This window comes from Mastigoproctus giganteus, chromosome 9, assembly GCF_048544385.1.
Source record: "Mastigoproctus giganteus isolate SK-2022 chromosome 9, ASM4854438v1, whole genome shotgun sequence".
NCBI classification, from domain to species: domain Eukaryota; kingdom Metazoa; phylum Arthropoda; class Arachnida; order Uropygi; family Thelyphonidae; genus Mastigoproctus; species Mastigoproctus giganteus.
Genome location: NC_143583.1, coordinates 100,132,205 through 100,146,224, shown reverse-complemented (window position 1 = coordinate 100,146,224; position 14,020 = coordinate 100,132,205). Strand labels below are relative to the sequence as shown.

The 14,020-nt window shown below is 37.6% G+C and overlaps 1 protein-coding gene across 1 annotated transcript in view; it reads right to left on the bottom strand.

The window, feature by feature from the left end:
- LOC150080591 (E3 ubiquitin-protein ligase RNF115-like) overlaps positions 1 to 14,020 on the bottom strand; it is a 227,649-nt gene that overhangs the window by 157,884 nt on the left and 55,745 nt on the right. Inside the window, exons 3-4 of the mRNA XM_090381020.1 lie at positions 8,597 to 8,642; positions 1,514 to 1,713 (exon numbers count right to left, since the gene is read on the bottom strand). Coding sequence (XP_090237146.1) covers positions 1,514 to 1,713; positions 8,597 to 8,642 — 246 coding nt within the window. The remainder of the gene's footprint in view (positions 1 to 1,513; positions 1,714 to 8,596; positions 8,643 to 14,020) is intronic.

The following is a 14,020-nucleotide window of genomic DNA, read 5'->3' as shown; positions in this document are numbered from 1 at the left end:
CCACTAATGCCGATGTCCCCCAAGTTTCAGTTCTTCCCCCCATTCTATTCCTCTTGTATATTAATGACCTTCTTCCGTTGACTGGAAATCCTATCCATAGTTTTGCCGATGATAGCACATTGCATTCTACTTTCCTTTTGAGAAAACCATGCCCTGCTCAATCAGCTTCAACTCCTTGAAAATCCGCTACCAATTCCTTAAATGCCGATCTCCAGGTAATTATCCAGTGGGGATAATTCTTTCCAGAATTATAAAATTTCTAAAGTAATGGAGAAATCAATTAACTACCAACTCTTAAACTACCTAGAAACCTTTCATCTGAATTACCTGGAGATCGGGATTACCCTGGATAATTACCTGGAGATCGGGATTACCCTGGATAATTACCTGGAGATCGGGATTACCCTGGATAATTACCTGGAGATCGGGATTACCCTGGATAATTACCTGGAGATCGGGATTACCCTGACTTCTAATCTCTCTTGGCACAAGCACATTACAAATATTGCTTCCTCTGCATCTAAAAAAAATTGGTTTTCTCTTTCGCTCTTGGCATTACTTTTGTTCCAAACAGTTGTTCACTCTGTACAAATTGTAAATCTGTCCTACCATGTGATATTGTTCCCACATCTGGGGTGGTGCCCCCAAAACCTCTCTCAGGCTTCTAGATTCCATTCAGAAGAGGGCAGTTAGGTTAATTAATGACTCCTCTCTAACTGAGTCTCTCCACTCGCTGTCTCATAAACGTACTGTTTCTGCTGCATGCCTTTTCTACAGATACATGGGCACTGTTCTTCTGAATTGGCTTTTATAATTCCCACTCTCTCTGTTTCAAAACAGTCCTAACACGTGCCGCCACCAGCCAACTTCCATTTACTGTCCAACTTAACTCACAGAACCAACTTTTCTTCTTCCTCATTTATTCATTCAACTGCCATTTTCTGGAACAACCTTCGTTCATATGTATTTCCTGAAAATTACAGTCTACAGAAGTTCAAGTCTAATGTCAACAAATATCTTCTTTCATCTTCTCAACCTCCAACCCAAGCACGGTACTAAGTACTATAGGTTCTAATACCTCTCGTGTTTGGGGTTTTCATAAAAAAAATAAAAAATACCCCTTCATGATGACAGAATATCTAGACAACTAGTTTTTATCAACATGAAATGCGACATGGTCCAGAAATTGCTAACTGGTTTCAGGATTATGAAAATGAATTCTCTATCCTCTCATGACTGCCTGACTCACCAAATCACAATGCAAATGAGCACGTTTGGGGCCATAGAAAAAGGACATTCAATGCCATGACCATGCACATGGCAATGGGTAGACATTCTACATATTGTGCAATTCACGGGTAGTCGAACCACAAGACACCCCGCAATACCTTGTGGAGGTTCCTGTCAAGGCTTGTGTTGCAGTCATGATTAATAAGATAGTTAACAATTTCAAGGAACATGATAAAGTAATCAAATTTATTTTGCCAATTCTAAAACCTTAAATTCTACATACCCTGCAGTTTGTCTGAAAGTGTCTGTACCACCACGAGCAAGATGCCTTCTGGTATGCCATCGAGGCAAAGGTTCATTTAATCTTCTTGAAGAAGGGCCGGGCTGTGATGAATTTTGAGATGAAGTTCCGCCTTCACTAATAACACTATTATTCTGATGTTCAGGATCAATCCTCCTTAAAGCATGTAGTACATTCCAGAGCTAAAAATAAAGCATGTTATTTATCACTGTGCTCTCTATATTATACCAAAGCTATTACATTAACTTTATAACAATTCCAATTAAATGTAACCCTTTTACAAGTCACAGTATATGACTACAGTGGCGCTGCGTGTAGTAGCTGTGTTTAAATGTGCTCTTAGTTTATTAAAATTTGGGGGTTTGAAGCATAAAAAAATGAAAATACATTTTACCATAAGGAAGAAGAGATAAAGAAGATTCATTACACATATATTTTATGTCTGAGTGATAAATATTTAAGCAAAATATTTATCTAAATATTTATCTAAGAATAAAATAAAACTTTAACGGTTAGCCCGTTCGAAGAATACTGAAGATTATGCAGCGGTTTAACACTATATGAAAGGAATTTAAATTTTGAAATATAAGAGCGAATATTTAAAAAAGTACGAAATCTGTCACCTTATGACTGAAGTTATAAAAATTAATTGTGCAAATATACTGAAAAAAAAAAATAAATAACAAAAAAAAAATATATATATATATATATATATATATATATATATAAACGACCTCTGGAAACCAGGCGAAAGCCAGCTGTAATCAGCCTTTCTGCAATAAACAGGGCTCTGTTGTAGTCAACTTTCTCTTCCCAAGCATCTCTTGAGATGCATGATGACTCTTCTTATGATTAAAGCCAGCCCTTTCAAAATCAGTCATGTGTTAGGAGGCAATGGCATACCACCACATTATCTGATTCCACAGAGACCACAACAAAAATAACTTCAAAAACTGCTGTTAACCAGATCCCGGATGCCACTGTCTGCCCTGCAAAATTAAATTTAAGAAAGAAGAGGGTAAACGTGGCCACATGGAATGTAAAAAGTTTAAAAGAAGGCAAGATGGATGATATGGTCATCAATGAAATGGATAGGTATAAAATTGACATTTTAGGAGCAACCGATGTCATATGGACAGGACAAGGTCATTTAAAAACTGGAAATCGGTTTTTGGTTGTTTTTTCTGGAAGTGACCAAGTAAAAGAACATGGTGTCGCTGTCATTTTGAATAAGGAATGTTCAAGGTCTCTTCCTGGATACAATCCTATTAATAGTCAAATGATCACGGTTAGACTTCAGAGCCAGCCAGTAAATCTCACAGTTTTAGTTGCATATGCACCGACATCAACATCCACAGACAAAGATATGGATGTTTATTATGAAAATCTCCAGTCAGCTCTTGATCTGGTCTCGAAAAAGGATGTTTTGATACTCGTGGGTGATTTTAATGCAGAAGTAGGCAAGACAGTTTCTTCTAGTCTGGAATGTGGTAGGTTTGGTCTTGGCACTAGAAATGAGCGGGGTGAGTTTAACTGAATTTTGTCATCTGAACAGTCTTGTCATATGTAACACCTGCTTTCAGCAGCACCTGAGAAGGCTCTACACATGGAAATCTCCTGATCATAAAACAAGGAATCAGATTGATTATATCCTTATACAGCAAAGATTATGTGGGCTACGGAGCACCTTTATTATTATTATTATTATTAGCCATATGGTGCAAGGAAGCCTGAAGCTTATGCTGCACCTGGCAAAAAAAAAATTTCTGATTTACCCAGAGAGAGAGAGAGAGAGAGAGAGAGAGAGAGAGAGAGAGAGAGAGAGAGAGAGAGAGAGAGAGAAGTAGAGTAAAGAGAAGAATGATGATATCCAGCTCAGGACCCTGGGTGTGCCAAGCCCATACCCATCAGATGTGAACCCCTGGGGGGGGGCTTTATCCCATAACCTGTCACAACAACTCTCAAAGGTCTTACAGAGTTATGGGATAAAGTGCCTGCAGCTTCCAGGCAGGAAGTTGTGGTCCCTTCTTTTGAGGGTAAAGACACCAATTTCCCCCACTCTTGTGGAGCAGTTTGGTATACCGCATTTCCTGCCATGACTGCACTGGCTGCTACATTGGTAAATCTGGAAGAAGGCTCAGAGATTGAGTCTCCGAGCATGAGAGAGCTATCCACACCGCTGATTTAGAACACTCAGCAATCACTGAACACTTCTTGTCAACCCAGCACAACATCGACCCACGGTGTGACATCAAGATTATTTGACCGCTCTCGTCAGCACCATCAGCACATCTGGTTAGTCACTTCACATTTCACGTTGTTGTGATTCTTCTTTTAACTGGACCAAACCATCCCATCATTGAAGCAACCATCCTTTTGAATGATAGACATTGGCACACGCAGCAAACCCAAGCTTTGCAGTCACAACCACAAGCCTCTACTTCCAACTGCTGATTGTTGTCTGTACCTGTGTTGTGTGGTTCACCTTGCATGACCACCATACTGACCATTCTTTTCAGTTTTGTATTAATGCTTTCTAACTGATGAAGGCCAAGCTATGCCCAAAGCTATTGATGAATATTTATTTTTAACTTATTTTTACTTATCTCAACGTGTTTCCTGTTAAAAGGATTTTAATAAACCTGTTTCCTGTATTTTCTCAGTAAAACTGAACCTCATTGTCAATTCCAATTAATAGATTTTCAATTCAGAAAAAAATCACAACTACTCTGCTTTCAAAAATAGATTTTATTTTACAGTGGATGCTTTCTTTCATATTATATGGCTGATTACACCAGTCTGTATTTTAAGTAAAGTCCTCTAATGTTTTATTGATGATAAGAAATCTGAACAAAGTATTTAATGGAAATTTTGAAAGTTACTTGAAATTTGCTCTATTTACACCAGATTTTTTTACAAAATTAAAAAAAAAAAAAAAAAAAAGATTGCTGGGGTGCTTCCGGTTTATTTTGTATTTTCACAGATTTTACAAATAGATTATTTTCAAAGAAAAGTAAAGATAAAAATAAGTAAAAAGAAAAATATAGGTTAAATCCTACACTCAAGCCCAAATGGCCACAAACTGAATTTCGTATATACTAGACTGGATTAAACTTGTGCCTTTTTGGCTTCCCCAGTGGCTATTCCACTGGTGGAGATGATGATACATTTAAATTATTTGGAAGAGGTGTGGGGGTGGGGGGAGTCTACATGACTGCTCATTATCATGTTAATGAACTGATAGACCCTAGACTATCAACGTCACATGGTAGATTAAATAATTTATTATTGATATTATACAATTTTAAAGAAACTGAACCACCTCAATGCCAAATACTTAAACCATTTATGGCTAAGTTTCAGGAACTCGCTGTTTGAATTCCAACAACTCAGAAACTCCTTCATTCTTTGTCACAAACCAGGATTCCCCAACAGATTCATTATTGATGGAAGATCCCAACCAGCGAAACAAATCTCTATCTGGTTAACAAACTTGGTCGGGAACATACTACCCAAAAGCACCTACTCGATTCATAACTCATCAGAGGCCATCCAAAGACTCCAACAACTAACCATAAAACCTGAAGACTTTCTTGTATCCTTCAATCTAAGTACACCACCATCTCACTGCATGATACCAAATCCATCATATACAATAACCTAAACAGAACATAAACATGGGATTCACCAAGTCCATAACATCATTAGACATCTTAGATATAATCGACCTTGTGGCAGGACAACCTTACTTCACTTACAATGGATCCTTCTACAACCAGATCCCAAGCCTCTGTATGGGCAACTCCCTATCTTCCCTCTTGGCAGAAACATTTATAGGCCACTTGGAAGAAAATTTTCTAAATCAACACCTCATAAAACTGAAGTTCTGACAGGGTCTAGGGTCCAACAACTCATAAAACCAAAGTTCTGGGTCAGATATGCAGACATCCTCCTCCTCATTTGGAATCAAAGAAAAAACCAACTCAACTTCCACCAAAACCTCAACAACTGCTTTCACCACAAAACCACGAAAGTTGCTTTCACCACCACAGAAACAGAAAAAAATGGATAAGTTCCATTCCTAGACATTCTCATCTCAAGAAATCCTGACAGCCTATGGATGAAAATACATAGGAATCCCATGTACACAGGATGCATCCTGAACTAAAAGTCCTCAAATCATTCCTCCACCAAAATAGCTATCATCAGAACCTACATCAACAGAGTCCTAAATGTTTGCAGCCAACCACAATTACTGGAACAGGAAATCTCAACCATAAAAGCAATAGCTTTAGTGAATCAGTATCCTCCAGCATTCACAGACATCATTAACAAAACTCTAAACAACAGTTCCAGACCTTCATTAGACCAACCTCATTATTCCATACATTTCAAGAATTATCAAAATCATAGTCAAAGCAGCAAAAACCCAGACCATCCCCACATTCTATGCAGAAATCCAATTTCTGAAACAAAAACTATCCAGGAACCAACATCAATTATTTAACCCTAGAGGTCCTTTATACCTTGTCCAATGCTCATGCAATTCAACCTGTCAGAGAAACATACAACAAAAGGATACTGGAACACAAGCAAAAAACTCAACATGGTGGAATCAAAAAGTCCGAAACAGCTGCACACACCCTTTCCTGCAGAGACACATGTAATTTCTCCAACACCATAATTCTAACAATAGATTCATAGCCTAGGGACTTGTGTTTTCACACAGAAACCTCTAGTTTACTGCCCAGCGCCACAAGGAGGCAGGCTGGGCAGCAGGGAGTATGAAAGCGCTGGCAGGACAAACCCAGTGGTAGCCAAAGCTATAGACAGGGAGAACCCAGTAAGAAAAAAAAAATGAAAGTTAGAAGGTGGTAGTGGGGAGATAGGAAGTGGGAGTGGATAAAGGTGATAGAAAAATAGAGGAAGGCAATAGTGAAGGTATTTCTGAAATAGCTGTTTTTTTACTGGATATCTTTTAATGTTATTGTCTGAATAACATCTGTCATCTTCCACCCCAGGTCAGGATGCCCATCCTGCTCTGGGGTAAGAGTTGACAGATGGCAGTGGGGTTACCCACCAGGCAAAAGGGGAAGGAGCCACACAGGTTAGGGGGCAGGAGGAGAGGGTGAGTGACAGAGCAATCAACCCAGGTGGTGGGAGTAAATTGTTTACAACAGTGAGAATTCCACCTTCATTCATTTTACTAATCACTCTCAAAGCCTTATAAACCTCAATCGGGTCACCTCTGAGGTGCCTGGTTACCAAGCTCTGTAGCCCGCATAATCAGTATTTTCTCATGTGGTTGTCCTTTTGCCAATCTCACCATAAGTTGTTCATCTTTGGACCATTTCAAGAAGCTCTTCAGATGAGGTCTCCTTGAACATACTTGAACACAGTATTCCAAATGTGATCTTACAATTGCCTCATACAGTGGGATTATGACCACCCTATCTCTAAAGGATAACATTCGATAAATCATCAATAGGACAACATGGGCCCTCCATGCTACCTGTCTGCACTGTTAAGAAAACTTCATATCTGCCTGTATTGTAACTCCCAGATCCCTTTCCTCCTCCTCCACTTTTTTTCATTCAACCCAACCAAGTGTATAAATTATTTGGGGATTGCTATTCTCCAAGTGTAAGACCTTGCATTTGGCAGAATTAAAACATAGCATTTCTCTGACCATCTTTAAAGTCCGTTCAAGTCATCCTGAAGGAGCGCTGCATTGCACTGATCATTAAAGACTACCAATCTACATCGTCTGTAAATTTTGACATCACACCTTCTAACCCTTTGTCAATGTCATTTATGAAAATGAGAAACAACAGTAGTGCAAGAACCAATCCTTGAGGGACTCCACTCCTGATGTTACTCCAATCTGAAGAATATCCATTAATCGCAATCCTCTGCCTTCTGCCAATTTTAGACAATAGGCAATTCTTCTTTCCTGTTCAAAACAGGGTTTGGATTGATTAACAATTCTTTAGCTAAGGAAGGAACAAAACCAGGTTGTAACAGAGGTTTTTACGACTGTACACAACAATTCCTGTTTTGCAGAAAGTCAGAAAAGACTATTACTGGTAGTGACATTTTCAACTCAGTCAACTCATATTTTCTTGAAAAGAAATTATCGTATCATGACTATATACACTTATGCACCAATGTAGTAGCAGTTAGGCCTTTAAAGGATTTTTGGCTTTCACTGCAAAGGAGTACCTCTCAATTTTTACTCACTGTTTCTTACATCAAGAAGCTTTAATGGTGAAGAGGATTGACAAGAGCAATTTATCAGCAGTTTTATTGCCTGTTATTCAGACAATAACATTAAAAGATATCCAGTAAAAAAACAGCTATTTCAGAAATACAGGAAAGCTATGTTGGTTGTTCAGAGACAGAATTTTAAACTGAATACTTGAATAAAGAAATGAAATGTCACCATAATTTTGAATCACAAAATACTAAATTTTCTGACAACCTAAGAGAGATATTTTTGCATGCAGGACTGACTCACTTTGCTGATATAGTAAACCCTCGATTTAATGGAGTTCAGAAAAAAAGGACAATCTGCTGAACCAAGCTTTTCATCTAAACAGGACCCGGTAAAACTGCCTTAGTTGATGGTATTTACCATCACTTAAATGCATAACTAATGAGGAAGCTGTCTTGATAATCAGATAGAAAAACTAAAATCCTTTTTGAAGCACTTCTGCTCTCTTTTCATGACTATCAAAGTAACATTGTTGAAGTGCTGTACCTAAGTTGTGTTTATAATTATAATTTCTGCTGTTATGAAGGAACTGTAAACAAAACCAAAATTATGTCCTGTGCCCTTTCCAATGCTCACATTATTGAGAGTGTGCAAGGAAGCCAGGATTTAGCTCAGCATCACCTCCCAACAGCATGCCAAGCATGTCAGACATATGCATGCAGGATCTCTTTGGGATATGTAACCCCCCCACTATGATTACTACTATCAAAAAGTAGAGTACTATATTAAGGTCACACACGTTAAGAACTTTATTATCTTCAAATAATAAATGACATTTGAATGTGATTTACCTCAGAGAAAGGTGTAACAGGATCTACATCATCTTCTGATTCTTCACTATAAAAAATAAATTTAAGTATTTCTTATTGTATTTTATCCATGCATATATATTTAACTGAATTTAAATGTTATCTACAGCATGTCACCTAAATTAAGCTTCATTAAACACACAACTTATGCATCTTTAGTACTTTTTTTTGTGCTTTAGGTAGAGCAATACATAACACAAAACTAACAGCTAATACGGAAGAGTCACACACACCTTAAGAAAAGGCAAAAATTGTTCTACATTTTTCCATCTTAATTAAAGAATTTTGCAGTTATTTCCATAAATATAACATGATCAACATTCTGTAAGCAGAGCTTTATAAAGGCAAAGAGACTGGCAGTGTTACAGATATGTCAAGAAAAGTTCACCAAAATCCTGAAATGGTGACAAAAACAAAAAAAACAGCAAATCCACAATGGTTGGTAAGAGACTATAAATGACACCACACTCGCAAATACATCTGTACATTAAACAATCCAATGTGTCAAATTTTGCCTATATAAGAATTACAGAGAGATAACTGATGACACTGATTCTGTTAATGGCTTAAGTCTAAAGCAGCAATGAGATATGTTTCGAACTAAATGAATAAATAAAGACCCAGAAAACCATGCACTGGACTCAAGATTATCTTCATATTGACTTTTGTCATCACAAAACTTGACAAAAGTAGTTCTGAGATGTGGGATTCATAGAAAACACTCTCATGGAATTAGCATTCCTGGAAGGAACAGTATATGCAGATTGATCTGCAAGTATGCTACATGATGTGTTGGAATCATATCTGAGTAAAATACCACTAACAATGTTATTCAGTTTTACTTTCAATAGGATTAAGCATCTTTTCATTTCAACCTCAAGTAAAAAGCTGATTAGATGAAGTTCATCACAGATAATGAATAATAAACTAAAGTAACTGTCAAAATTCCCTAAACCTCACATCCCTATTTATTTTTTTTTATAGGGGTCATCTTAAGTTCTGTTTATGTTCAATGAGCATTCACATAGAATTATTACTGAAAACCTTAATAAAAAAATAAAAAAATAAGTTATTTAAGCAAAAATCACATTACTATTTTGGCACACATTCATTTAACCTTGAACCACATCATCAACATGTATAAACAACAGGAAGGCCATCTTTGAACATTTGTTGAATTCCCAAATTATTACACACTCACTATAAGTTACTAATTACTGTTATTTCTTCAAATTTGATGATCACTTATATTATTTTTTTTTTAGTTCTAATGTACAGTATACTTCTTTCATATTTAACTAAAAGTTATTTTTCTATGAGGGAGAGACTTATGGAACACCCTGCATAAATTGCTAGTTCAGAAATAATCAGAATAGGTGGTGGATTAAGACTAAATTAAAATAATGTTCAAACTCAGTATACAATTAAAGTAAAAACCAATATTCAACTTATAGTGTTTTCTTAAATGGCAGTACAAAATCTAAATTCTGGCACTGGACACTTACTTGATGAATTTTGGTATGGCAGTCTCACTGATAGTTGCATCTCTTAATCCAGTGGCAGCCAACCTTATCCTAATATGCTACATATTCTGTTGTAAATGTGTCACCTTATCCTACAATATGCTATACATTATACAATATACAAAAATATATAATATACATTCAGGTCAGAATTTTATAGGAAATCCTGATGCCACCTAATATTTTTGCTAATTACGTAAAATTATAGATTAATTAACAAATGCTCACTGTTACAAAAGTGAAGTGCTCATTAACACTCCTACCTAACTGGACTAAACTGACAGGCAGTAAATATGAGCTGTGGGTTTCGGTAACACAAAACTTGGATCATTATTTCTAAAGGGGTGACTAATCCAATTGAATATTAATTGAGGGGTCTAGATACAAAACTCAGCAAGTCCATTTCTTTCGTAATGGAAGACTTCACAAATTCTGAACCTCACCTAGTGTTGAACTTGGAGAATTTTGCATATCAACTGAAATTTCATACTAGAATTTATACTGGGCTTGATGAATTTTTAAGCTTTTTGAAGTAACATTTGATAGATTTTATGCAGAGATTGACATGGTACTCATAACTCATTTACACAAGAAATGGACATAGCAAGTTTTGGTTGGTTGGTTGGTTATTAGGATTTTTATGGCGCATCAGCATCTAAGGCTATAGTGCACCAAGTCTAGAGGTATAAGATATAAATATATATGAAATATGTAAAAATATACAATAAAATAACATATGCCATAAACACAGTTATAATGTATTAAATATTGAAGAGATCTAAATAAAACTATATAGATTAATTAGTTGTAAAAACTTAAGTACATCTGACACATTGTCGTCGTCCGATAAAATCTGCCTGAGGTATAAGGCTCAGACAAATGGGTAAAACATAAACGGCGTTCATTATTAAAAAAAGTACATTCTACTAAAATATGACGAATAGTTAAAAATACGCTACAATATCTACACACAGGATTATCATCAGGCCTCTGCAAATGCGAATGTGTCAGGTGAGAATGTTCTATGCGTAGACGAGCAAGAACTACTTCCTCCCAGCGAACCCTGCACTGACAAGAATGCCAATGCATTATTACAGGCTTAATTTCATTCAGCTTGTTGGTAGGGCACCCATTCCAAGCTTCTTGCCAACATACGCATAATTTTTTGTGAATTAGTTGCTTGCAGTCTGTATAGGGGACAGACAATCGAATACTACTTTGTGACGTTGCTGATTTGGCTGCTGCATCAGCCAAATCATTGCCTCTAATACCAACATGGCTAGGGATCCAGCAAAAGCGAATATCGAAGTTTAACTTTAAGAGGGAGTGTAATGTTTGCTGCACCCGGCACAATACTGGGTGAGTGCTTCTCACCTTGGATAAGGCCTGTAATACGCTTAGGGAATCAGTATATAATATACACCTTTGGTAGTGGTGGGATTTTATATGATCCAAGGCTAGTTCTATTGCATGCAGTTCTGCAGTGTATATGCTGCATTCATACGGAATACGATTGCAGATTGTTTTGGTTGGGAAAATACCAGCAGACCCAGCAAATTCTTCGGACTTCAATCCATCTGTATTTAGCGGCAAGAATTCTGGGTTTTCGGCGCGGTGCGGTGCAAAGAGCTTCCGATATATACCTAGCAATGTATCAACTTTCAGCCAGCTCCTAAGACTTAAATCACAAGTCGGAAATTGCATATTCCAGGGAAGAACTGATTGCTTGGCTAACATGGATATATTATCCAATGTAAAGTTAATATCACGAACCAGCTCTTGAATCCTAATACCAAAGGGTCGACTGGCAGTTTTAAGTGTATTATATAGATTTTCCCATAGTGGCATATAAACAGATGTCCACGTAGGATGGTCAGGCAGGGATTTTATTTTTATGGCATATTGTAACGACAATTGCTGACGTCGAAGCATCGGTGGTGGTTCATTGGCTTCAACGTATAAACTTTGTACAGGCGAAGTACGAAATGCCCCTGTGGCAATCCGTATGGCTCTATGGTGTATTGGATCAAGCCATCGGAGTGCAGAAGTTCTAGCTGAAGAATAGGCTTGGGAACCATAATCAAGTTTAGAGCAGACAAGTGCTCGATACAGATGTAATAATGTGCTTCTGTCTGCTCCCAATAGTTGGAGGAGATAGCACTGTGCATGTTCAAACATTTCGTACATTTTGCTCTGAGCTGACGGATATGGTGGAGGAACGTTAGCTTTTGATCAAAGATGAGTCGTAAAAATTTTGTTTCTGCTACCACAGGAACTGGATCCTGTCCAAGTTTGAGTTCCGGGTCAGGATGTAGATTCCGTTTGCAGCAGAAATCCACACAAACGGTCTTTTGAGCAGAAAATCTAAACCCATTGGCTAATGTCGAGGAAATATGATGGTTGATTGCTTGTTGCAATTGTCGTTCAATTACTCTCATGCTGCAGGAGTGACAAAAAGTACTAAAATCATCTACATACAAAGCACTATTTACTGAAGGAGGAAGCTGTTTTGTAATGGAATTAATTTTGACTGCAAACAGCGTAACACTGAGGACAGACCCTTGGGGGACTCCTTCCTCTTGACAAAAAAGGCGGGACACACTGGATCTAACACGAACCTGGAAGAGTCGTTTTGATAAAAAAATTCTTAACAAAAACAGGAAGATGACCTCTAAGACCAAATAAATGGAGGTCTTTTAAAACCCTATACCTCCAGGTTGTGTCATAAGCTTTCTCCATGTCAAAGAAAACTGACACCAAGTGCTCATGCTTTACAAATGCATCGCGAATCGCTGTTTCCAGTCGAATTAAATGGTCCAAAGTGGACCGATTTCTTCAGAAGCCACACTGAATCTTGTTCAAATGGTCATTTGCCTCAAGGTAATATATAAGGTGGGCATTCACCATTTTTTCCAAAAGTTTACATAAGCAACTGGTCAGAGCAATACGCCGATGGTTGTTAGGAATTTTAGGGTCCTTTCCTGGCTTTGGGAATGTGAGAACGATTGCCCTTAGGCAAGAATTAGGAAACTGATCCTCCAAATAAATTCGGTTGTACAGATATAACAACAACCCTAGAAAGTGAGATGAAAGGTGTTTGATCATCTCATACTGAATATCATCTGGTCCTGCAGCGCTGACCTTTGAGGTAGCAAGCGCAATAGTTAATTCCACTCTACTGAAAGGCAGGTTATAAGGCTGGACTTGCTTGAAGAAAAGTTCAGTTTTTGCTTCTCCATTTTCTTCTTTAATAATAGGAACTCTGCAGTATACGAAGTCTCAGTAGATATGCTGGAGAAAAACTCTCCTAGAGCGTTGGCAATATCAATTGGCTCGGCTAATGTATGCCCATTGTGTTCTAACACTGATGAGGGAAGTGATGTATATTTGCCCTTCATTTTCCTAATTTTATCCCAGACGGCTTTAGCACTGGTCATCAGGTTAATTGAGGATGTAAACTTGACCCAGCATTCCTTTTGGCTCTGTCGGCGTGTAAATCGTGCTTTGGCACGGGCACGTTTAAAGGCTATAAGATGTTCGGTGGTGGGGTGACGTCGAAATTTTCCCCATGCCCAATTTTGTGACTTCCTTGCTTCTTTATAGTCTTGGTTCCACCATGGTTTTGGATAACGTGGAAATCGGGATGTTTTTGGAACTGCAATTTCCACTGCATAGATAATACAATCTGTGATATACTTCACTGCTTCATCAATTGACTCCTGTTGAATTTGTACAGGATCAAATTCAGTGAGCAGTGAAAATTTACTCCAGTCTGCTTGATCGTACTTCCAACATGGAGTTCTAAATGGATGACAAGGTTGTCCATCCACTATGGTAGATATTACGGGGAAATGATCGCTTCCATAAGGATTCTGTTCCACTT